This window comes from Blennius ocellaris, assembly GCF_963422515.1.
Source record: "Blennius ocellaris genome assembly, chromosome: 7".
NCBI lineage: Eukaryota > Metazoa > Chordata > Actinopteri > Blenniiformes > Blenniidae > Blennius > Blennius ocellaris.
The window spans coordinates 118,720-145,008 of record NC_137656.1 but is presented as its reverse complement, the minus strand read 5'-3'; the positions used below and the strand labels follow the sequence as shown (position 1 = coordinate 145,008).

The 26,289-nt window shown below is 43.5% G+C and overlaps 1 protein-coding gene across 1 annotated transcript in view; it reads right to left on the bottom strand.

The window, feature by feature from the left end:
• The window catches only part of adamts3 (ADAM metallopeptidase with thrombospondin type 1 motif, 3), a gene marked incomplete at its 3' end in the record, with an annotated part of 103,584 nt that overhangs the window by 45,570 nt on the left and 31,725 nt on the right, over positions 1 to 26,289 (bottom strand). The window contains exons 5-8 of the mRNA XM_080499894.1: positions 20,615 to 20,817; positions 18,262 to 18,345; positions 15,768 to 15,924; positions 7,577 to 7,682 (exon numbers count right to left, since the gene is read on the bottom strand). Coding sequence (XP_080356020.1) covers positions 7,577 to 7,682; positions 15,768 to 15,924; positions 18,262 to 18,345; positions 20,615 to 20,817 — 550 coding nt within the window. The remainder of the gene's footprint in view (positions 1 to 7,576; positions 7,683 to 15,767; positions 15,925 to 18,261; positions 18,346 to 20,614; positions 20,818 to 26,289) is intronic.

Sequence of the window (26,289 nt, the reverse complement as noted above, 5' to 3'; positions counted from 1 at the left end):
ACTGAGACTGACTGACGGTGACTGAGACTGACTGACGGTGACTGACGGTGACTGACGGTGACTGAGACTGACTGACGGTGACTGAGACTGACTGACGGTGACTGACGGTGACTGAGACTGACTGAGACTGACTGAGAGTGACTGACGGTGACTGACGGTGACTGACGGTGACTGAGACTGACTGACGGTGACTGACGGTGACTGACGGTGACTGACCCTCGGCCAGGATGTGTAATATTATACGACAGTGTTTCTGTACTTCAAGAGCAGAGTGGGCGGATTTGTTTAGTTTTTTTTATTCTCTGCTGAATGTATAAAAAAAAAAACTAAAAAAAAACCCCAGTGCTTTTTATCAGCAGCACGACATCTGGCCATATGTATCGGTTACCATGGAGACGAGATGTTAATCAGTATAGATGAGAAACAGGCTGATAGGAATGTGTTTCTCTCTTGTTTGAGTCACGACGAGACGACGAACGACCAGGATTCTCCTCATGAGCTCGTTTACATTCCCACAACCTTATCTTATTATGGTGACTGTCAAAATAAAACTACCAGGTTGGATTGTTATTATGGTGTCTGTCAAAATAAAACTACCAGGTTGGATTGTTATTATGGTGTCTGTCAAAATAAAACTACCAGGTTGGATTGTTATTATGGTGACTGTCAAAATAAAACTACCAGGTTGGATTGTTATTACGGTGACTGTCAAAATAAAACTACCAGGTTGGATTGTTATTATGGTGTCTGTCAAAATAAAACTACCAGGTTGGATTGTTATTACGGTGACTGTCAAAATAAAACTACCAGGTTGGATTGTTATTACGGTGACTGTCAAAATAAAACTACCAGGTTGGATTGTTATTACAGTGACTGTCAAAATAAAACTACCAAGTTAGATTGTTATTATGGTGTCTGTCAAAATAAAACTACCAAGTTAGATTGTTATTATGGTGTCTGTCAAAATAAAACTACCAGGTTGGATTGTTATTACAGTGACTGTCAAAATAAAACTACCAGGTTGGATTGTTATTATGGTGACTGTCAAAATAAAACTACCAGGTTGGATTGTTATTATGGTGTCTGTCAAAATAAAACTACCAGGTTGGATTGTTATTATGGTGTCTGTCAAAATAAAACTACCAGGTTGGATTGTTATTATGGTGACTGTCAAAATAAAACTACCAGGTTGGATTGTTATTACGGTGACTGTCAAAATAAAACTACCAGGTTGGATTGTTATTATGGTGTCTGTCAAAATAAAACTACCAGGTTGGATTGTTATTACGGTGACTGTCAAAATAAAACTACCAGGTTGGATTGTTATTACGGTGACTGTCAAAATAAAACTACCAGGTTGGATTGTTATTACGGTGACTGTCAAAATAAAACTACCAAGTTAGATTGTTATTATGGTGTCTGTCAAAATAAAACTACCAGGTTGGATTGTTATTCCAGTGACTGTCAAAATAAAACTACCAGGTTGGATTGTTATTAGTGACTGTCAAAATAAAACTACCAGGTTAGATTGTTATTACGGTGACTATCAAAATAAAACTACCAGGTTAGATTGTTATTACGGTGACTGTCAAAATAAAACTACCAGGTTGGATTGTTATTATGGTGTCTGTCAAAATAAAACTACCAGGTTGGATTGTTATTATGGTGTCTGTCAAAATAAAACTACCAGGTTGGATTGTTATTATGGTGACTGTCAAAATAAAACTACCAGGTTGGATTGTTATTACGGTGACTGTCAAAATAAAACTACCAGGTTGGATTGTTATTATGGTGTCTGTCAAAATAAAACTACCAGGTTGGATTGTTATTATGGTGACTGTCAAAATAAAACTACCAGGTTGGATTGTTATTACGGTGACTGTCAAAATAAAACTACCAGGTTGGATTGTTATTACAGTGACTGTCAAAATAAAACTACCAAGTTAGATTGTTATTATGGTGTCTGTCAAAATAAAACTACCAAGTTAGATTGTTATTATGGTGTCTGTCAAAATAAAACTACCAGGTTGGATTGTTATTACAGTGACTGTCAAAATAAAACTACCAGGTTGGATTGTTATTATGGTGACTGTCAAAATAAAACTACCAGGTTGGATTGTTATTATGGTGTCTGTCAAAATAAAACTACCAGGTTGGATTGTTATTATGGTGTCTGTCAAAATAAAACTACCAGGTTGGATTGTTATTATGGTGACTGTCAAAATAAAACTACCAGGTTGGATTGTTATTACGGTGACTGTCAAAATAAAACTACCAGGTTGGATTGTTATTATGGTGTCTGTCAAAATAAAACTACCAGGTTGGATTGTTATTACGGTGACTGTCAAAATAAAACTACCAGGTTGGATTGTTATTACGGTGACTGTCAAAATAAAACTACCAGGTTGGATTGTTATTACGGTGACTGTCAAAATAAAACTACCAAGTTAGATTGTTATTATGGTGTCTGTCAAAATAAAACTACCAGGTTGGATTGTTATTCCAGTGACTGTCAAAATAAAACTACCAGGTTGGATTGTTATTAGTGACTGTCAAAATAAAACTACCAGGTTAGATTGTTATTACGGTGACTATCAAAATAAAACTACCAGGTTAGATTGTTATTACGGTGACTGTCAAAATAAAACTACCAGGTTGGATTGTTATTATGGTGACTGTCAAAATAAAACTACAAGGTTGGATTGTTATTATGGTGACTGTCAAAATAAAACTACCAGGTTGGATTGTTATTATGGTGTCTGTCAAAATAAAACTACCAGGTTGCATTGTTATTACGGTGACTGTCAAAATAAAACTACCAGGTTGGATTGTTATTACGGTGACTGTCAAAATAAAACTACCAGGTTGGATTGTTATTACGATGATTGTGAAAATAAAACCAACAAGTTTTCTAAGTTTCCAGTTTTTCAGTAAAAGTTGAAAATAAAATATAAGATAAGACGTTTTACTTGTTAAGCTGCTGGTTTTAGTCAATTGAAAATCATTTGCAATGAACATTCAAGAGGCCCACACACACACACACACACACACACACACACACACACACACCCACACCCACACACACACACACACACACACACACACCCACTTGATGACACGGTGATTACGTGTCTCTGATCACTCAGGGAATAATCACAACGTGACATTTCAGAGAGGTCACAATACCGTAAAGAAAGATAATTTTTTTTTTTAAGTCCTCGCCATGGTAACGGCTTCATTAAAGCCAAGAGGCTGTGATAGAGTTCTAATCCTGAAGGAAGAGCCGCGACGGGGAAACGTCCAGGAAGGAGTCTAATGGAGGTTTTTAATTTCAACATCCAGAGCTGAAGCCTCCTGCTGCTGTCTGGACGCACGACTGTTTGTTTATTAGCTGGGTAGAAGATTGTTTATTAACTGGATAGAAGATTGTTTATTAACTGGATAGAAGATTGTTTATTAACTGGGTAGAAGATAATTCCTCCAGGATTCTGGAGACGAGGCGGAGAGGAGCGTCCTCCTCCTCGCCTTCGCCACCGGGGCTCAAGGGCTCAGGCAGGAATCGGGAATCGGGCTTCTGATCGACATGTTGAACATTAAAAAACACCTTTTTCACAGCAACTTCCTGGAAACGACACTTTGTGGACACAAGCTGAATCGTCGCCGCCGACACGGAACGGTGGAGCCGTCGATTCACGGGAGAAAAAAAAAAAAAAGAAAAAAGAAAGACGAACGTCTTCAGGGCGTTTTATTTTGGAGAGAAATCTTAACACGATATTTGAGTTTTTCCATCGTCGCCTCGAAGTCTCTGGTCAGTTCTTCACCTCCTCCTGAGTTTCTATTGGTCAGTCAGGGCTAGAGCTACACTCGGTAGAATAACTAGAGCTACACTCTGTAGAATAACTAGCGCTACACTCGGTAGATAAACTAGAGCTACACTCGGTAGATAAACTAGCGCTACACTCGGTAGATAAACTAGCGCTACACTCGGTAGACAAACTAGAGCTACACTCGGTAGAATAACTAGAGCTACACTCTGTAGAATAACTAGCGCTACACTCTGTAGAATAACTAGCGCTACACTCGGTAGAATTACCAGAGCTACACTCGGTAGAATTACCAGAGCTACACTCGGTAGAATTACCAGAGCTACACTCGGTAGATAAACTAGCGCTACACTCGGTAGAATAACTAGATCTACACTCGGTAGAATAACTAGAGCTACACTCTGTAGAATAACTAGCGCTACACTCGGTAGAATTACCAGAGCTACACTCGGTAGAATTACCAGAGCTACACTCGGTAGAATTACCAGAGCTACACTCGGTAGATAAACTAGCGCTACACTCGGTAGAATAACTAGAGCTACACTCGGTAGATAAACTAGAGCTACACTCGGTAGAATAACTAGAGCTACACTCGGTAGAATAACTAGAGCTACACTCGGTAGAATAACTAGAGCTACACTCGGTAGAATAACTAGAGCTACACTCGGTAGAATTACCAGAGCTACACTCGGTAGAATTACCAGATCTACACTCGGTAGATCGACTAGAGCTACACTCGATAGATCAACTAGAGCTACACTCAGTAGATCACCTAGAGCTACACTCGGTAGATAAACCAGAGCTACACTCGGTAGATAAACCAGAGCTACACTCGGTAGATAGACTAGAGCTACACTCGGTAGACTAACTAGAGCTGGATGCAGTAGACAACCTGGAGCTACACTCTGTTGACAAACTAGAGCTACAGTCGGTAGATAAACCAGATCTACACTTGGTAGAGTGCAGACCTTCGCCAGCGTCACATCTGTCGGAGTCGCAGCTAGCATCGCCAGCATGATAGCCGTCATCTCAGATCGACGCTAATTAACATAGCGGGTAGCTATATCCGTGTGATAGACTTGCACAGGGAGCGTCTCCATGGCAACAGGAGCCTTTGATCTCCTCTCTCATCCGCTTTGTATGTGACTTTTTTTTTTTCCCCCCCCCACCGCTTTTTTGTCGTCAATTCGGAAACGGTTCTCCGCCGACGTCCTAAAAGCTAACCGAGCGGTCCTCGGATGACGACACGTCAGCCCTGACGATTTCATGCAATTCGCTTTTTCCGTCTCCACACGCCACACGTATGACGGCGCATCGCGTCCCAACGTCTCGCTAATCGACGGAGATCCTAATCCGGCTCGTTCAGTCCTGGAGGCGGCCGGCGGATTTCATTTCCCGCCAGGCTCTTTCCTTAATCCGAATATTCAAATGAGCTGCCGAACAAATTCCATGTTTCAGTTTGACGGGCTTCGTTCCAACACCCAGATAACGCCGCTCGCCACTCGCCGCCTTTTAAATATTGGAACCACGACCGATTTCTGCTACCGTATTTTCTGCCCTATAAGGCGCACCTACATTGATTGACATAATTTACAACTTCATTCATATATAAGGCACACCGCCCTATAAGGCGCATAGAATAGACCAGTGGTCAGCAACATTTATAGCTCAAAGCCATTAGGTTACATTTTCCACTGATTCTAACACCCAGAGAGGTGCACACACTTTATTTTGATAGTCCTACCTGCAGCCTATGCCAGGAGGACACTACACACAAAACCTTCTTCACTGCTGGTTGACAACTTACAACTACCGGTAATAAACTAAACTACATGAACTAAGCAACAAAAACACAACACAACACAATTATTACCGACACCACAAACCAAATAGAACCCCCAATAATTGCATTTAAAACACCACAAACAGCTGCAATGAATTATGGGAGTTTCTATCGGCTGCACTGAGGAGCTCAGGTTGAATTTGTCGCTGCAAGGCATGATGTCCCATCATGCCTTGCAGCGACAAATTCATGTTTTGTGTTGTTGGAGGTTATTGTGGGTTGTTGTTGGGCTTGGTGTTGTGTTGATTGTGTTTATGTGTTTTTGTCCCCCAGTTTAGGGAGTCATTATTTCATCTAGTTTATTTTGGTTTGTTAGAATGTTGGTGTGCAACCATGAGTGATGAAGGTGTTGTGTGGAGTGTCGTCCGCTCTGAAGATCCGGTTGCGAAGTTAGAGTTGTCAAAATAAAAGCTTCTGGTTGTTCAGCTGTCAAATAGCAGTCTTGAGTAGAACAATCGTCTATATATAAGGCGCACTGGCAGCTTTTGAGAAAATTTGAGGTATTTAGGTGCCTTATAGGGCGGAAAATACGGTAATCTGCCCGGCGACGTGGCGGCCGGACGTTGTGACTGACTTCCTCCTCCACCTTCCAGCCTCACGCCTCCGTCAGCTGTCGCTCTGAACCCACAAGCCATTGATGCTAATCTGCCGGATCGGACCGGTGTTGTCTCTGCTCCTCCGCCCTCCTCCGCCCTCCTCCGCCCTCCTCCACCCGCCATTTCTTAATCTTGACATGGGATTGGAGGAGTCGTCTCACCGAGGCCAGGAAATAGATTCCTCCCGTCGCTCCTTCAGGGCTCGACTTCACGTCGAGGAACCGACTCGCTCCTCGAATCGTTTTCCCAACGTGTCTCAAACAAATATAGGAACTGACGGTGCCGTGGGTGGAGGTTGCAGGTGGAGACGGAGCCTCGCGTGTGAAGCAGTCAGATGTCATCAAGGGCGACCATATTGAGTCCTGCCGCCGCCGCCTCTCCGATACCTTCCCTTATCGCACCGCCGATCCTGTCATCTACAGACGGCCCTCCGCCCTCCACCCTCCGTCCTCCACCCTCCGTCCTCCGCCCTCCTCCAGCTGCCATTTCTTAATCTTGACATGGGATTCGAGGAGTCGTCTCACCGAGGCCCATCGACTCCCAGGAAATAGATTCCTCCCGTCGCTCCTTCAGGGCTCGAACAAATAAACAAATCTTAAACAAATATAGGAACTGACGGTGCCGTGGGTGGAGGTTGCAGGTGGAGACGGAGCCTCGCGTGTGAAGCAGTCAGATGTTATCAAGGGCGACCATATTGAGTCCCGCCGCCGCCTCTCCGATACGGCCCTCCACCCTCCACCCTCCGCCCTCCGCCCTCCGCCCTCCGTCCTCCACCCTCCACGGAGGATGACGGTCTCTGCCAACCAGCAGATTAACATGCAAATGACAAACCGGCTTCACAACCAGGAGTTTTTCTCCCCTCCACGTTCATCAATCTGAAAAAATGGCCGCCCGGGTCGCTAGGCAACGATTGATTTTCACAACTCTTCCTCTCCACGACTGACTTTTTTCTTCTTCTTTTTTTTTGGGTTTTAAATAGAATATGTGTTTGGAAAAATATGAATATTTGGATTCTGAAACATTCTGTTGGAAACATTCTGGTTCACACTTTTTAAATAAAGTCTCCTGCCGGCATTTTGTCATTTTAGGACAAAGTAAAGTGTCTTTGAGTGTTTTAAAAAGCGCTATACAAATAAAATGTATTATTATTACCATAATTATGACTAGATGAGGACTAAACCGCTGAAGGTTCCAACCGTCACCCGACAGAACGCCTCCTATTACTCCTCATGCTACTGCACAGCCAGAACAGGAAGTGATGTCATCACTTCCTGTGGGGGGTGGGGGTGGGGTGGGGTGGGGTGGGAACCTACACATGTCCGGTCTCGTGAGCCACGACGAAGGCGGAGGAGAAGCCGTCTTCGTGGTTGAGGGTGCAACTCCGGACCGGGTGGCACATCCCGGTGACCGGGGCGTAGCCTGCGGACAGAAAGGGGCGGAGCTTCAGTTTTTTTACGTTTTTTTTAAAAAGTTGTTTAAGGTTTTAGGTACTTCTGGCCTTCAAATGCAAAAAAAAACAACAAAAAACCGCCAACGCCACATTTTTTGCCGAACTAGCATGACTAGCATGATAGCCGTTAGCTCATGTCGATGCTAACTGTGGGAAGCACTGAGCAGGGAGCGTTTCCATGGCAACAGACGCTGATCTCCTTTGATCTCAATGAGGAGCTTCATCCACTTTGATTTATCCGTTAACGTCCCACAATCTAATGGATTATTATTATTACGACTATTACTATTACTACTATTATTGTTGTTATTACTGTTACTATTACAATCTAATGGTCCTTGGATGATGATGTGAGTAGATTTTGCACAACGTTGGTCAAATACAAACTAACCAATAAATAAAGAAATAATTTGACGCAGACAAAAGTAAAACTTTATCTTCCACTGGTAAAGCTAGTTCAGTCCACGGGGTGCTGATCACCGTGGTAACCATGACGACGGGGGTTTTGTTCTGTTCCGGGATCAACGTCCTTTGGAAGAAGAACAAAGCGCTCAGTTTTCTTCACACGACGGGACCTTGAACGGCCAACAAAGTGAAAATAGCTGTGATTGACCTTTTTCTTGTTTTTCTTCATGTCATTTTAAATTATTCAACTTTTACAAGGAATAAAAACAACATCAAAGCATCAAAGGTGAAAGAAAGAAACAGCAGGAGGCTCATTGTGACGGAGGGAAACTGATGGAGGTTCTGTTTTAATATGGATCCATTACTGAGGAGGAGGAAGAGGAGGAAGAGGAAGAGGAAGAGGAAGAGGAGGAGGAAGAGGAAGAGGAAGAGGAAGAGGAAGAGGAGGGAGGAGGAAGAGGAAGAGGAAGAAGAAGAGGAAGAGGAGGGAGGAGGAAGAAGAAGAGGAAGAGGAAGAGGAAGAGGAAGAGGAGGGAGGAGGAAGAGGAGGGAGGAGGAAGAGGAAGAAGAAGAGAAGGAGGAGGAAGAGGAAGAAGAAGAGAAGGAGGAAGAGGAGGAGGAGGAGGAAGAGGAGGAGGAAGAGGAAGAAGAGGAAGAAGAAGAGGAGGAGGGAGGAGAAGGAGGAAGAGGAGGAGGAAGAGGAGGAGGAAGAGGAGGAAGAGGAGGATGAGGAGAAGGAGGAAGAGGAGGAAGAGGAAGAAGAGGAAGAAGAAGAGGAAGAAGAGGAAGAAGAGGAAGAAGAGGAAGAAGAGGAAGAGGAAGAAGAGGAAGAAGAGGAAGAGGAGGAAGAGGAGGAAGAGGAAGAGGAAGAAGAGGAAGAGGAAGAAGAGGAAGAAGAAGAAGAAGAAGAAGAGGAAGAAGAAGAAGAGGAAGAAGAGGAAGAAGAGGAAGAGGAAGAGGAAGAAGAGGAAGAAGAGGAAGAGGAAGAAGAGGAAGAAGAGGAAGAAGAGGAAGAAGAGGAAGAAGAGGAAGAAGAGGAAAAGGAAGAGGAGGAAGAGGAAGAGGAAGAGGAGGAAGAGGAAGAGGAAGAAGAGGAAGAGGAAGAAGAGGAAGAAGAAGAAGAAGAAGAGGAAGAAGAGGAAGAAGAAGAATGACGGAGGCGAAGAAGAAAAATCCTTCATGAGTCGACGGTTTAGTGAAAATTCTTGTTTTTCATTTCCGCCATCTGGGCGTCGAGTGTTTTCACAACTTGTTCTTCACAATAATCTTTGACTTCCTCAAAGTTTTCCTTTTTGGTTTCTGCAGAAAATTCATTGTAATAATTTAAAACATTTTTTTCTCTTTTAACCAGAATAAAACCACAATTGTTGAAAAACAAATCAACACCTGTTGTTGACAACAACGGAACAACTCTGAAGAAAAGTTAACGATTGTTATTACGGTGACTTTCAAAATAAAACTACCAAGTTGGATTGTTATTACGGTGACTGTCAAAATAAAACTACCACGTTGGATTGCTATTACGGTGACTGTCAAAATAAAGGTCCAGGGAGAATGTGGCCTGGGAGTCGTGACATCACGGGGGGAACTTTGTTCTGATTGGCTCTACTGAGCATGTGCAGACGGAGCAGCTTTATAAAGTTCCACGTAAGGAGCGGTTTTAAAAAAGGTAGAGTGAAAAAGAATAGATCAAGTTCAAAAGTATTGACTGAGTATAAAAAAAGTAACATTAATAGTTAAATAGTAAGAATAAAGTAACATTAATGGTTAAATAGTATAAAAAAAGTAACATTAATAGTTAAATAGTAAGAAGTAAAGGCCATTAAGTAACGTAATGTAATGTAATGTGACGTGACGTGACGTGACGTGACGTAACGTAATGTAACATAATGTAACGTAATGTAATGTAACGTAATGTAACGTAACGTAATGTAATGTAACGTAATGTAACGTAACGTAATGTAACGTAATGTAACGTAATGTAATGTAATGTAATGTAATGTAACGTAATGTAACGTAACGTAATGTAACGTAATGTAACGTAATGTAATGTAATGTAATGTAACGTAACGTAATGTAACATAATGTAACGTAATGTAATGTAATGTGACGTGACGTGACGTGACGTGACGTAACGTAATGTAACATAATGTAACGTAATGTAATGTAACGTAATGTAACGTAATGTTATGTAACGTAATGTAACGTAATGTAACATAATGTAATGTAATGTAACGTAACGTAATGTAACGTAATGTAACGTAATGTAACATAATGTAATGTAACGTAACGTAATGTAACGTAACGTAATGTAACGTAACGTAATGTAACGTAATGTAACGTAATGTAATGTAGCGTAATGTAATGTAACGTAATGTAACGTAACGTAATGTAACGTAATGTAACGTAATGTAATGTAGCGTAATGTAATGTAATGTAATGTAACGTAATGTAACGTAACGTAATGTAACGTAATGTAACGTAACGTAACGTAATGTAATGTAGCGTAATGTAATGTAACGTAATGTAACGTAACGTAATGTAACGTAATGTAACATAATGTAATGTAATGTAACGTAACGTAATGTAACGTAATGTAATGTAACGTAATGTAATGTAATCTGACAGTCAAAATAAACAAGAAAAGCTCTAATATTATTTACATTTTCCAAACCTTCTTGTCTATTTGTTATTATTTAAACTGAATCCTGCCAAACACATTAAATCTATTGATTTTTCTCAATCTACTTCTCACGTCTGTCGCCGACTTGAGGAAAGAGACTTTGAGGTTCAGCGTCTCTGTTCTGACGTTTTCTTGTTACATAATTAGACATCGAGTCTTTTTTTCCCCTCATGTATTTTTCAGTATCGCAAACATTCGCCTCAAGATAAACGCATAAATAAAACTTGTTTGACGCAAAGCTAAAAGGACGTTTTAAAAATAGTCTTTGAATTTAAATATAGTCTGTGTTGAGTTCAGTGATTCCATGGTTTTCTCTCAATAAATATCATTTCACTCTTCACTGTTCAGAAACAAGGTGATTAATCACAATTAATTTGTTAAATTTTTTAATCATCTGACAGCACCATATATATACATATACATATATACATATATATATATATATATATATATACATACATGTATTACAAGCTTCAGTCTTCAGGAGAAAAATTATGTAATTAATCGCAATTAATTACATTAATTAATCACATTAATTAATGTAATTAATTACAGAAAATTGTGCAATTAATAAATTAATTTCTTGTTGGATTATTATTATGGTGACTGTCAAAATAAAACTACCAAGTTGGATTGTTATTACAGGGACTGTCAAAATAAAGGTACAATGTAGAATTGTTGCTATGGTGACTGTCAAAATAAAAGTACCAAGTTGGATTGTTATTACGGTGACTGTCAAAATAAAACCACCAAGTTGGATTGTTATTACGGTGACTGTCAAAATAAAACTACCAAGTTGGATTGTTATTACAGGGACTGTCAAAATAAAGGTACAATGTAGAATTGTTGCTATGGTGACTGTCAAAATAAAACCACCAAGTTGGATTGTTTTTACAATGACTGTCAAAATAAAAGTACCAAGTTGGATTGTTATTATGGTGACTGTCAAAATAAAAGCACCAAGTTGGATTGTTATTATGGTGACTGTCAAAATAAAAGTACCAAGTTACTTAAGCAGGAAGTTGTGGAAAAGGTGAGAGTGAGACGACGTCTGAAGTCTATTTCTCTCCTCTGTTTAGATGTTTGTTGATTATTTGTTATTATTTCTTGCTTGTTGTTTGTAGGATTTGTTGTCTTCGTTCCACCGTCAGTAGAAACTCGTCCTCCTTCTGAGGGTTAATGTGTTTTTTGCTGGACGCCTGGAAAACCGTTTAATCGTCACCATCGGCCCCTCTGATTGGCCGGGGCGGGGGAGGGGAGGGGAGGGGGGGGGGGGGGGGGGGGGGAGGGTGTTGTGGAAATGACCCACTCCTGAATCTGGTCACAGTCCAGCCGCGAGGCTTAATGACGCCTCGTCGGAGCGCCGCTCGCTGGACGTTCCCCGCCGGACGGCGCCGCTTCTTGACCGCCGCCGTCCGACAGGAAGTCATGGAATCAATCAGGGACTAATGTCCTCCGGGCGTCGGGGGGACACGTCGTCTGATTGGGGGGGGGGGTTTAACCGCCACAGAAACGTCTCACTTCATTTTTCTACACCGATTTTTTTTTTAACTGAAAATGTTGAAACGCGGCAATTTAAAAAAAAAAAAAAAAATTTAATCTGCCTTCGTAGAGAAAAGTAGCGGGAAAACTTCAATCGATCGAATTATTTATTTGGACAAGTCACCATAAAAATAATCCAACTCTGTGGTTTTATTTTGACAGTCACCGTAATAACAATCCAACTTGGTGGTTTTATTTTGACAGTCATTGTAATAACAATCCAACTTGGTAGTTTTATTTTGACAGTCACTGCAATAACAATCCAACTTGGTGGTTTTATTTTGACAGTCATTGTAATAACAATCCAACTTGGTGGTTTTATTTTGACAGTCACTGTAATAACAATCCAACTTGGTGGTTTTACTTTGACAGTCACCGTAATAACAATCCAACTCGGTGGTTTTATTTTGACAGTCACCATAATAACAATCTAACTTGGTGGTTTTATTTTAACAGTCACCGTAATAATCCAACTTGGTGGTTTTATTTTGACAGTCACCGTAATAACAATCCAACTTGGTGGTTTTATTTTGACAGTCACCATAATAACAATCCAACTTGGTGATTTTATTTTGACAGTCACCGTAATAACAATCCAACTTGGTGATTTTATTTTGACAGTCACCGTAATAACAATCCAACTTGGTGGTTTTATTTTGACAGTCACTGTAATAACAATCCAACTTGGTGATTTTATTTTGACAGTCACCGTAATAACAATCCAACTTGGTGATTTTATTTTGACAGTCACCGTAATAACAATCCAACTTGGTGGTTTTATTTTGACAGTCACTGTAATAACAATCCAACTTGGTGGTTTTATTTTGACAGTCACCGTAATAACAATCCAACTTGGTGGTTTTATTTTGACAGTCACCGTAATAACAATCCAACTTGGTAGTTTTATTTTGACAGTCACCGTAATAACAATCCAACTTGGTGATTTTATTTTGACAGTCACCGTAATAACAATCCAACTTGGTGGTTTTATTTTGACAGTCACCGTAATAACAATCCAACTTGGTGGTTTTATTTTGACAGTCACCATAATAACAATCCAACTTGGTGATTTTATTTTGACAGTCACCGTAATAACAATCCAACTTGGTGGTTTTATTTTGACAGTCACTGTAATAACAATCCAACTTGGTAGTTTTATTTTGACAGTCACCGTAATAACAATCCAACTTGGTGGTTTTATTTTGACAGTCACCGCAATAACAATCCAACTTGGTAGTTTTATTTTGACAGTCACCGTAATAACAATCCAACTTGGTAGTTTTATTTTGACAGTCACTGTAATAACAATCCAACTTGGTAGTTTTATTTTGACAGTCACTGTAATAACAATCCAACTTGGTAGTTTTATTTTGACAGTCACCGTAATAACAATCCAACTTGGTGATTTTATTTTGACAGTCACCGTAATAACAATCCAACTTGGTGGTTTTATTTTGACAGTCACAGTAATAACAATCCAACTTGGTAGTTTTATTTTGACAGTCACCGTAATAACAATCCAACTTGGTGGTTTTATTTTGACAGTCACCGTAATAACAATCCAACTTGGTGGTTTTATTTTGACAGTCACTGTAATAACAATCCAACTTGGTAGTTTTATTTTGACAGTCACTGTAATAACAATCCAACTTGGTGCTTTTATTTTGACAGTCACCGTAATAACAATCCAACTTGGTGGTTTGTCCACTAGAATGTTCTTGTTCTCCAGTTATTAATGATTAAATCTCATAGTTTATGAGAACGTTCATTACAAAAAAAAGAAAACAACCAACAGCGCCAACTAGTGGCCAACATGCTAGCATCACTTTCAGACGTTAGTTTGGTGGAAACGAAGTTTGTGTTTTTCCCGGACAGGCTGCAGGTCTGATAGTTAATCAGCTGCAGGCGGGAAACAACAGGAAGTTAATGAGTCTATTAAAGCAGCAGAGTCGGACGCCTCGTCGTCAATAACGTCCTCCGCGTGCGTCCCTCCGATCGATGGACACGTCCAACGATCAATCAATGAGGCCAAACAAACAAACAGCTGATCAATTGTCTCTGTGCAGCGACGTGGGCGTGGCCTCGCTCTCTGATTGGTTCTTAGTCCTCCGACTCATCGTGATGCGTTCAAATGCTGAAGCAGAGAGGAGGAATCATAACAATCCAACTCAGTGCTTTTATTTTGACAGTCACTGTAATAACAATCACACTTGGTGGTTTTATTTTGACAGTCACCATAATAACAATCCAACTCAGTGGTTTTATTTTGACAATAACCATTACAACAATCCAACTTGGTGGTTTTATTTTGACAGTCACCATAACAACAATCCAACCTGGTGGTTTTATTTTGACAGTCACCGTAATAACAATCCAACTTAGTGGTTTTATTTTGAAAGTCACCCTAATAATAATCCAACTCGGTGGTTTTATTTTGACAGTCACCATTACAACAATCCAACTTGGTGGTTTTATTTTGACAGTCACTGTAATAACAATCCAACTCGGTAGTTTTATTTTGACAGTCACCTTGATAACGATCCAACTCGGTAGTTTTATTTTGACAGTCACCTTGAAAATGATCCAACTTGGTGGTTTTATTTTGACAGTCACCTTAATAACAATCCAACTTGGTGGTTTTATTTTGACAGTCACTGTAATAACAATCATAGAAATTGGCAAACGCCTGGTTTGTTTCTAACGTAACTTCTCACGTCAAAACTTTTCTTCAGAGTTGTTCCGTTGTTGTCAACAACAGGTGTTGATTTGTATTTCAACAATCGTGGTTTTATTCTGGTTAAAAGAAAATGTGTTTTAAATTATTACAATGAATTTTCTGCAGAAACAAAAACCAAACGTGCTGAAAAAGGAAAACTTTGAGGAAGTCAAAGCTTATTGTGAAGAACAAGTTGTGAAAACACTCGACGCCCAGATGGCGGAAATGAAAAACAAGAATTTTCACTAAACCGTCGACTCATGAAGGATTTTTCTTCTTCGCCTCCGTCGTGTGTTTTCCAGTGTCGCTACAGTTACCTTGAAAAAGGTAATGTGATTACTGATCATGCCTTATCAACAGTAACTTAGTTGCTTTACTGATTACTTTTTGGTTTTGCCAAAAAAGGGGCGGGGCTTCCTGCCAATGTATCTTCTGCAGTCGTTCTAGTTGGAATGTTGAGGTTTAACAACGTTTGTTGGTTCGGATTCTTTCGAGTTCCCTGAAAGCACCGTGAGAGCGAGCAGGCCTGTGATTGGCTGAGCGTGAAGAAGGGGGCGGGGCATGTGAGATCCGGCGGGAATCCCCCAATCTGAGCCAAACTCTGACCGTTTAACTTTGTTTTGTGCGTCTGTGTCGTGTTTGTTGTCTATTTATGTTCATTATTGATCTTATGTCTTCATAAAGAAGCAGCGCGTGGCGGCGCCTCACCCTGCATGCCCGTAGGGCCGAAGCCTTGGCGGGTGAGGAAGATGGCGTGGTCGTGATGCTCGGCGTGGTCGGCGTCGCTCTTCTGCTGCAAGAAGGCCCAGCGGCACACGTTCTCCAGGCTCCGCGACGGGTTCCCTCGTTCTATCAGGCTGATGGACTGAGAGAGAGAGAGAGGGAGGGGGGGAGGGGGGGGAGAGAGAGGGGGGGGGAGAGAGACACAGAGAGAGAGGGAGAGAGAGACAGAGACACACAAAGAGAGACAGAGAGAGAGAGAGAGCGAGAGAGAGACACAGAGAGAGCGAGAGAGAGAGAGAGAGAGAGCGAGAGAGAGAGAGACAGAGACACAAAGAGAGACAGAGAGAGAGAGAGAGCGAGAGAGAGACACAGAGAGAGCGAGAGAGAGAGAGAGAGAGAGAGCGAGAGAGAGAGAGAGACAGAGAGACAGAGGGAGAGAGAGAGAGAGAGAGCGAGAGAGAGAGAGACAGAGAGACAGAGGGAGAGAGACAGAGAGAGAGGGAGAGAGAGACAGAGACACACAAAGAGAGAGAGAGAGAGAGAGAGAGCGAGAGAGAGACAGAGGGAGAGAGAGGGAGAGAGAGAGAGATAGAGAGAGACAGAGAGAGAGAGAGAGAGAGAGAGAGAGACAGAGAGAGAGGGAGAGAGAGATGGAGACACACAGAGAGACAGAGAGACAGAGGGAGAGAGAGAGAGACACAGAGAGAGAGAGAGAGAGAGAGGAGAGAGAGAGAGAGGGACAGAGGGAGACAGAGACAGAGAGATAGAGAGACAGAGAGACAGAGAGACAGAGAGACAGAGAGACAGAGAGAGAGAGAGAGAGAGAGAGAGAGAGAGATTAGAGTTAGTATTCCATCAGCAGATGGTGAGAGAAGCGTTCAGAGAGCAGATTGTACATTTAGCGCTCTGGATCGATCTCATAAAATAAATAAATAGAGAAAAGTAGATGTTGTTCCAGTAATGCTCTTGGCGGGCGTCCAGGTGTGTCTGACATCTGTCAGCATTCGCTCTCTGCTCAGCGTTATTATCCACGCTTCCAGGAAGACGTTCACAATTCCTCGTCACGTTAAGACTGTAAACGTTCAGAACATCAAGAGGACGAGAAACATGGATCCTACAACACCAGCAACTTCATCACCGGCAACTTCATCACCGGCAACTTCATCACCGGCAGCTTCATCACATGCAACTTCATCACCGGCAGCTTCATCACATGCAACTTCATCACATGCAACTTCATCACCGGCAACTTCATCACCGGCAGCTTCATCACATGCAACTTCATCACATGCAACTTCATCACATGCAACTTCATCACCGGCAGCTTCATCACCGGCAGCTTCATCACCGGCAGCTTCATCACATGCAACTTCATCACAGGCAACTTCATCACCGGCAGCTTCATCACATGCAACTTCATCACATGCAACTTCATCACCGGCAGCTTCATCACATGCAACTTCATCACCGGCAGCTTCAGCACATGCAACTTCATCACCGGCAGCTTCATCACCGGCAACTTCATCACCGGCAACTTCATCACCGGCAACTTCATCACCGGCAGCTTCATCACCGGCAACTTCATCACCGGCAACTTCATCACCATCAACTTCATCACCATCAACTTCATCACCATCAACTTCATCACATGCAACTTCATCACATGCAACTTCATCACCGGCAACTTCATCACCAGCAACTTCATCACATGCAACTTCATCACCGGCAACTTCATCACCAGCAACTTCATCACAGGCAACTTCATCACCGGCAGCTTCATCACATGCAACTTCATCACATGCAACTTCATCACCGGCAGCTTCATCACATGCAACTTCATCACCGGCAGCTTCAGCACATGCAACTTCATCACCGGCAGCTTCATCACCGGCAACTTCATCACCGGCAACTTCATCACCGGCAACTTCATCACCGGCAGCTTCATCACCGGCAACTTCATCACCGGCAACTTCATCACCATCAACTTCATCACCATCAACTTCATCACCATCAACTTCATCACATGCAACTTCATCACATGCAACTTCATCACCGGCAACTTCATCACCAGCAACTTCATCACATGCAACTTCATCACCGGCAACTTCATCACCAGCAACTTCATCACATGCAACTTCATCACCGGCAACTTCATCACCAGCAACTTCATCACATGCAACTTCATCACCAGCAACTTCATCACATGCAACTTCATCACCGGCAACTTCATCACCAGCAGGGTCAGCCCGACGTCGCTCAGCAGTTTAACTGCTCAACACGTAACTCCGAGCCGTGCTACATGCTACATGCTAAAGAGTTTCAGGCTCACACCAGCGACGCTACATGCTACATGCTAAAGAGTTTCAGGCTCACACACCAGCGATGCTACACGCTAAACATGATCAAAGTGACTGATCCTCTCGCCACCAGCAGCTCGGGCTCCAGGCTACATTAGCCTAGCGTAGCGAGACGCTCTCACCTTGGCGTAGCCCAGCATGATCATCCTGACCAGGACCACGTTGATGTGAACTCCCAGGGACTCGTCGTGGTAAATCTCATTCACCTGGAGAAGAAGACGAGGAAAAGGAAGAAGGAGAAGAAGAAGAACGTAAATGAAAACGTAAATCCAGCAGGTTTTCCAGTTTGACTGAACCAGAATGAAACTCTTCAGGTTTACACAAGTTGTGGATTTACTTTCTGCAGACTTTGTCACAAACTAGTTCAAATGCCACGACGTGTTTCCGAACGCACATTTATGTCTGGATCAAACCCAGACTGGTGGTGACGAATTCAATTATTCTGTATCGGTGCACAAAGAATGAGATTTACAACCCAAGTTCGCCTCGACGTAGCTCAGAGGATGTGACGGTGCGTAATCTCATATTTAATTCATAAAACACAAACAAGACGCAGTGAAGCACGTCACTGATTTCTAGAAAACGTTACATCATCCTGACGGGAGCAACGCAGAATCAAAACCCTGGAATATTAACCCCTTCAAAAACCCTTTCAAAGTCTTTGTGTTCACCCAAAGATCAAAGAAAGTCAGAAAAATGTTCTTCGACTTTGAACACACTTGGATACTAAATACACTAAATACTAAATATACTTATACGTGTTGAATCTACATTAATTCCACGATTTTTCCTAAATATTTTCCATACACATTTAATTACGAGCTTCAGTCTTCGGCAGAAAAAAATGTGATTAATCACGATTAATCGCAATTAATTGCAGAAAATTGAGCACTAATATTGAATCAGGCTTTATGACATTCAATAAGTACTCAGTACTGCAAGTAGCTAAAGGGCAGTACGTTAAATACGTGACCTGCGTTAAGTGAGCTGAGCGACGTCACTTTAAAACGGCGAACGAAACCCGACGGCGTCACTCTGACTTCTTTTTCTTCTGCCCTCTTTACAAATACTGAAATATCTCACGCTTGAATCTTGTTTCTCGGAGCAAATATACCGTGACTTAATCGACCGGTGACCTTTAACGCGCTCAATGCCGAGCGTGGCGGCTCCCCGCCGCCCCCTGGTGACGGGCCGCACGTCAATCAACGCCGCCGCCGCCGGCGCTTCAGTGAACAGATCGGCATCGGTGTCGCTGTGCGGCAGGAGGATGAACATCCAGCAGGACTGTGACGGCGCTGATCCCGTCATTGTGTCTGAGGGACTCTCGTCCCCGAGTCTCGTCTGCCAGGAGACCGTCAGCTGGAGACCAAGGGCAACAAGGCCCAAACTGTCACATGACTCATCGGCGGTGGCGGCGGCGGCGGGCGGGGGCGGAGTCCAGGCTGAACGAAGGGGAGACGCCGTCGGCCTTGTTTACGCCGTCTTCCAAATCTCCCATGATGCATCAGTCAGCTGAATGTAAGAGCCTGAATTCTTAGTTTGTTCCCCTGCATGATGAAGCCATGACCCACTAGCTATATATCTAGAGTTATCTATATATCTAGATAGACTTGTATATATATATATAGATAGACTTATCTAAATATCTAGATAGACTTATCTAGATAGACTTATCTAGATAGACTTATCTATATATCTAGATAGACTTATCTATATATCTAGATAGAGTTATCTATATATCTAGATAGACTTATCGAGATAGACTTATCTATATATCTAGATAGACTTATCTATATATCTAGATAGACTTATCGAGATAGACTTATCTATATATCTAGATAGACTTATCTATATATCTAGATAGACTTATCGAGATAGACTTATCTATATATCTAGATAGACTTATCTATATATCTAGATAGACTTATCGAGATAGACTTATCTATATATCTAGATAGACTTATCTATATATCTAGATAGACTTATCTATATATCTAGATAGACTTATCGAGATAGACTTATCTATATATCTAGATAGACTTATCGAGATAGACTTATCTATATATCTAGATAGACTTATCTATATATCTAGATAGACTTATCTATATATCGAGATAGACTTATCGAGATAGACTTATCTATATATCTAGATAGACTTATCTATATATCTAGATAGACTTATCGAGATAGACTTATCTATATATCTAGATAGACTTATCTATATATCTAGATAGACTTATCTATATATCTAGATAGAGTTATATATATATATATCTAGATAGACTTATCGAGATAGACTTATCTATATATCTAGATAGACTTATCTAGATAGACTTATCTAGATAGACTTATCTATATATCTAGATAGACTTATCTATATATCTAGATAGAGTTATCTATATATCTAGATAGAGTTATCTATATATCGGCGTGGCGTGGCGCGGCGCGGCGTGGCGTGGCGTGGCGTGTACTCACGATGTTCATGAGCGTCAGCAGGTAGTTCTGCACGTGCTCCTTGCCGTGGAAGCGAACCACGGAGTCGTCGACTCCCAGCAGGATCTCGATGTTGTAGTCGTTCTCCCCGGCGTCCCGGCGATGGCGGCGGCGGCGGCGGTGGACCGTGTCGTTGACTTGGCGGATTAGCGAGTCCAGCGTGGCGGGAACGGCGAGCTCCGACTCTGCAGGCAGACGGACCAGGAGGTGAAGTCCGGCGGTTCAAGGAGGAAGACGTTGATTCTTCCCGCCGTGTGGAAACTTTCACATTTATCTATTTGTTTCTTCTTTTCTCCGAGACGATCAATACTTTGGCTCTGAGGCGTGTGATTGTCGTTTTAACTTTCCGATATCAAATATCACTGAAACCTGCGAGATCTCCTTTCATTCCGCTGCTCCAATAAAAAAAAAAAAAACTTTTACTTGATTGTGGATTTTTGTACTTTGGAAATTAACGGCTCCAATTTGTGTGTCTGTCATGTTTCCAATCACTTCTGGGGTTTTTTTCCTGCTGCACAGTTTTGATCACAGTAAAAATAACAATAATTATCGTTAGAAGAAAAAACTGAGCGTCTCGACTGCAAACTGCCTCCGTCAAGTACGTTCAAACAGCAGAGCTGGAATGTGTAATTATCGCAGTAAAAGTTTACAGTGTCAATAGAGAAGCAGTATAAATAAAGCATCAGCAAAAGTTCAAGTGTCAAAGTACTAATAATAATTACACAAATATGAATAAAGTATCAGTAAAAGTTAAAAAGTGTCAATAAAGAACAAGTAAAAGAGAAGAAATATAAATTAAGTAACATTAATCGTGCAAGTGTCAATAATGTAACATTAAAAATTAAAGAGTGTCAATATAGTAACATTAATGTTAGAAAGTGTCAATAAAGAAGCAGTAATAGTGAAGAAGTGTCAATAAAGTAACATTAAAGACGTAACACGTTATAGACGTAACGTTAAAGACGTAACGCGTTAAAGACGTAACATTAAAGACGTAACAAGTTAAAGACGTAACGATAAAGACGTAACAAGCTAAAGACGTAACACGTTAAAGACGTAACATTAAACACGTAAAACGTAAAAGATGTAACATTAAACACGTAACACGTTAAACACGTAACGTTAAAGACGTAACGCGTTAAAGACGTAACATTAAAGACGTAACAAGTTAAAGACGTAACATTAAAGACGTAACACGTTAAAGACGTAACGATAAAGACGTAACAAGCTAAAGACGTAACACGTTAAAGACGTAACAAGTTAAAGACTTAACGATAAAGACGTAACGATAAAGACGTAACAAGTTAAAGACGTAACAAGTTAAAGACGTAACACGTTAAAGACGTAACACGTTAAAGACGTAACGATAAAGACGTAACGATAAAGACGTAACACTTTAAAGACGTAACGATAAAGACGTAACGATAAAGACGTAACGATAAAGACGTAACAAGCTAAAGACGTAACACGTTAAAGACGTAACACGTTAAAGACGTAACGATAAAGACGTAACAAGTTAAAGACGTAACAAGTTAAAGACGTAACGATAAAGACGTAACACTTTAAAGACGTAACAAGTTAAAGACGTAACAAGTTAAAGACGTAACGCGTTAAAGACGTAACACGTTAAAGACGTAACACGTTAAAGACGTAACACTTTAAAGACGTAACAAGTTAAAGACGTAACGATAAAGACGTAACACGTTAAAGACGTAACACGTTAAAGACGTAACACGTTAAAGACGTAACAAGTTAAAGACGTAACACGTTAAAGACGTAACACGTTAAAGACGTAACACGTTAAAGACGTAACAAGTTAAAGACGTAACACGATAAAGACGTAACACGTTAAAGACGTAACAAGTTAAAGACGTAACGCGTTAAAGACGTAACACGATAAAGACGTAACACGTTAAAGACGTAACACGTTAAAGACGTAACGCGTTAAAGACGTAACACGATAAAGACGTAACAAGTTAAAGACGTAACACGTTAAAGACGCAACACGTTAAAGACGCAACACGTTAAAGACGTAACACGTTAAAGACGTAACACGTTAAAGACGCAACACGTTAAAGATGTAACATTAAAGACCAAACACGTTAAAGACGTAACACGTTAAAGACGTAACACGTTAAAGACGTAACACGTTAAAGACGTAATGATAAAGACGTAACGATAAAGACGTAACACGTTAAAGACGTAACGATAAAGACGTAACACGTTAAAGACGTAACACGTTAAAGACGTAACACGTTAAAGACGTAACACGTTAAAGACGTAACACGTTAAAGACGTAATGATAAAGACGTAACGATAAAGACGTAACACGTTAAAGACGTAACACGTTAAAGACGTAATGATAAAGACGTAACGATAAAGACGTAACACGTTAAAGATGTAACACGTTAAAGACGTAATGATAAAGACGTAACGATAAAGACGTAACACGTTAAAGACGTAACACGTTAAAGACGTAATGATAAAGACGTAACACGTTAAAGACGTAACACGTTAAAGACGTAACACGTTAAAGACGTAATGATAAAGACGTAACGATAAAGACGTAACACGTTAAAGACGTAGCGATAAAGACGTAACAAGTTAAAGACGTAACGACGATGTGAGTCTCTGGAAATGGAGACACGTTAATAGAATCACAGGACATTTTTAATTTTTTCCAGGGATGCAGAAAGGGGCCGTGATTGAGAGTGTGTGTGTGTGTGTGTGTGTGTGTGTGTGTGTGTGTGTAAAATAAATAGGAAGAAACGGCTCCGACAGTGTTGAGATTGTGGAGAACATTCCTCCTCTCCACCGCCGCCATCATGACACAGGCATTCTTGTGCAAAAGGTGACCCCCCCCTAACCCCCCTCCCCCTGACCCCCCCCCCCCCCCCCCCCAACCCCCCCAGTCATGAGTAAACAGCCTCTCTAAGGTCTCTACTTCAAACACACAGGACTTCCCCTCAGCAGCACTGCTTAAGAAAGTTAGTGTGCTGTAGTAGGTACCCCCACCCCCCCCATCACCCTCCACCCCCCCCCCACTACCGCCACCGCCCACACGTGGCAGCATGCGGCAACCAGGCTAAAAATTGCTGGGGAGCCGACGCAGCAACGGGCAACTGGCCGTCAGACCAGACGGTGGAAATCTACTGGTGGTACTGGTGTACTGGTAGTACTGGTGTACTGGTGTACTGGTGGTACTGGTGGTACTGGTGTACTGGTGGTACTGGTGTACTGATGTATTGGTGGTACTGATGGTACTGGTGGTACTGGTGGTACTGGTGGTACTGGTGGCACTGGTAGTACTGGTGGCACTGGTAGTACTGGTGGCACTGGTGTACTGGTGGTACTGGTGTACTGGTAGTACTGATGTACTGATGTACTGGTGGTACTGGTGTTACTGATGTACTGATGTACTGGTGGTACTGGTGGTACTGATGTACTGGTGTACTGGTGTTACTGATGTACTGATGTACTGGTGGTACTGGTGGACTGATGTACTGGTGTACTGGTGTTGGTGTGTGAATCCTGAACATGAAAGCTAAACACCAGATCCAAACAATCTATAGGAACATAATTGTTATAATAGTTAAACGTGCTGTAAAAATTAAAAAACACACACACACACACACACACACACACACACACACACACACACACACACACACACACACACACACACACACACACACACACACACACACACACGCAGTATTTGCATAATGTGTTAGCATTCAGACAGAAACCTGGTGGAGGAGCGCCGGCGTGACATTTAAGATCACTTCACATGAAGGTTTCCTTGTTTTGGACGTCGTTTCGGGAATTTAATAACCGAAACCACCCGGAGCATTAGTGCCGGGACAAATCCAGGGCATTTGTCTCTGAGACAGACCTTCGGGAAAAAAAAAAAGAAAGAAAGAAAGAAAAGAAAGAAAAGAAAAGCGTCATGAATCACTGGAGCGCGTAGCCGCGTGAAATGCTAATTACACCTGCAGCGCTGATCTGCAGATCCTTTAAAGCCCCGATGAGGACGTCATCCAGCCGCTATACACGCCGACGACAAGGCATGGAAACGTCTTCAATTATGGGAAAATGTTCCTAAATAAATAAATAAATAAATAAAATAAAGCAGATGGAATTATAGCAACAAAGGCCTTCATCCTGCATTAAGACACGTAATCCTCTCCTGTCCGTCGCTGTAATTCACTGTGCAGACCGAGGGACTGGCCTACATAGCGCGCTGGAAGACGAGCGTGCTGCCGATGCAGCCGCAGCACGCTGGCAAGGGAGCGCGTGGTCGCGTGGTCGCGTGGTCGCGTGCGGCTGATGGAGTGATTGAGAGGAGCAAAGTGGGACGAACGAGTCAAGAAAGACACGTCTTCTTTGTTCGTTTGATCCTCCGTCTCGCCGTCCTGCCCTCCCTCCGTCCCGCCGTCCCTCCGTCCTGCCCTCCCTCCGTCCCTCCGTCCTGCCCTCCCTCCGTCCCTCCGTCCCGCCCTCCCTCCGTCCCGCCGTCCCTCCGTCCCTCCGTCCCGCCCTCCCTCCGTCCCTCCGTCCCGCCCTCCCTCCGTCCCTCCGTCCTGCCCTCCCTCCGTCCCTCCGTCCTGCCGTCCCTCCGTCCCGCCGTCCTGCCCTCCCTCCGTCCCGCCGTCCTGCCGTCCCTCCGTCCTGCCCTCCCTCCGTCCCTCCGTCCCGCCGTCCTGCCCTCCCTCCGTCCCTCCGTCCTGCCCTCCTGCCGTCCCGCCGTCCTGCCCTCCCTCCGTCCCTCCGTCCTGCCGTCCCTCCGTCCCGCCGTCCTGCCCTCCCTCCGTCCTGCCGTCCTGCCCTCCCTCCGTCCCTCCGTCCTGCCGTCCCTCCGTCCCGCCCTCCCTCCGTCCCGCCGTCCCTCCCTCCCTCCGTCCCTCCGTCCTGCCCTCCCTCCGTCCCGCCGTCCTGCCCTCCCTCCGTCCCTCCGTCCTGCCGTCCCGCCGTCCTGCCCTCCCTCCGTCCCTCCGTCCTGCCCTCCTGCCGTCCCGCCGTCCTGCCCTCCCTCCGTCCCTCCGTCCTGCCGTCCCTCCGTCCCGCCGTCCTGCCCTCCCTCCGTCCTGCCGTCCCTCCGTCCCGCCGTCCTGCCCTCCCTCCGTCCCTCCGTCCCGCCGTCCCTCCGTCCTGCCCTCCCTCCGTCCCTCCGTCCTGCCCTCCCTCCGTCCCTCCGTCCCGCCGTCCCTCCGTCCTGCCCTCCCTCCGTCCCGCCGTCCCGCCCTCCCTCCGTCCCTCCGTCCTGCCGTCCCGCCGTCCTGCCCTCCCTCCGTCCCTCCGTCCTGCCCTCCCTCCGTCCCTCCGTCCTGCCCTCCTGCCGTCCTGCCCTCCCTCCGTCCCTCCGTCCTGCCCTCCTGCCGTCCCTCCGTCCTGCCCTCCCTCCGTCCCTCCGTCCCTCCGTCCTGCCGTCCCTCCGTCCTGCCCTCCCTCCGTCCCTCCGTCCTGCCGTCCCGCCGTCCTGCCCTCCCTCCGTCCCTCCGTCCTGCCGTCCCGCCGTCCTGCCCTCCCTCCGTCCCTCCGTCCTGCCCTCCTGCCGTCCTGCCCTCCCTCCGTCCCTCCGTCCTGCCCTCCCTCCGTCCCTCCGTCCTGCCGTCCTGCCCTCCCTCCGTCCCTCCGTCCTGCCGTCCCGCCGTCCT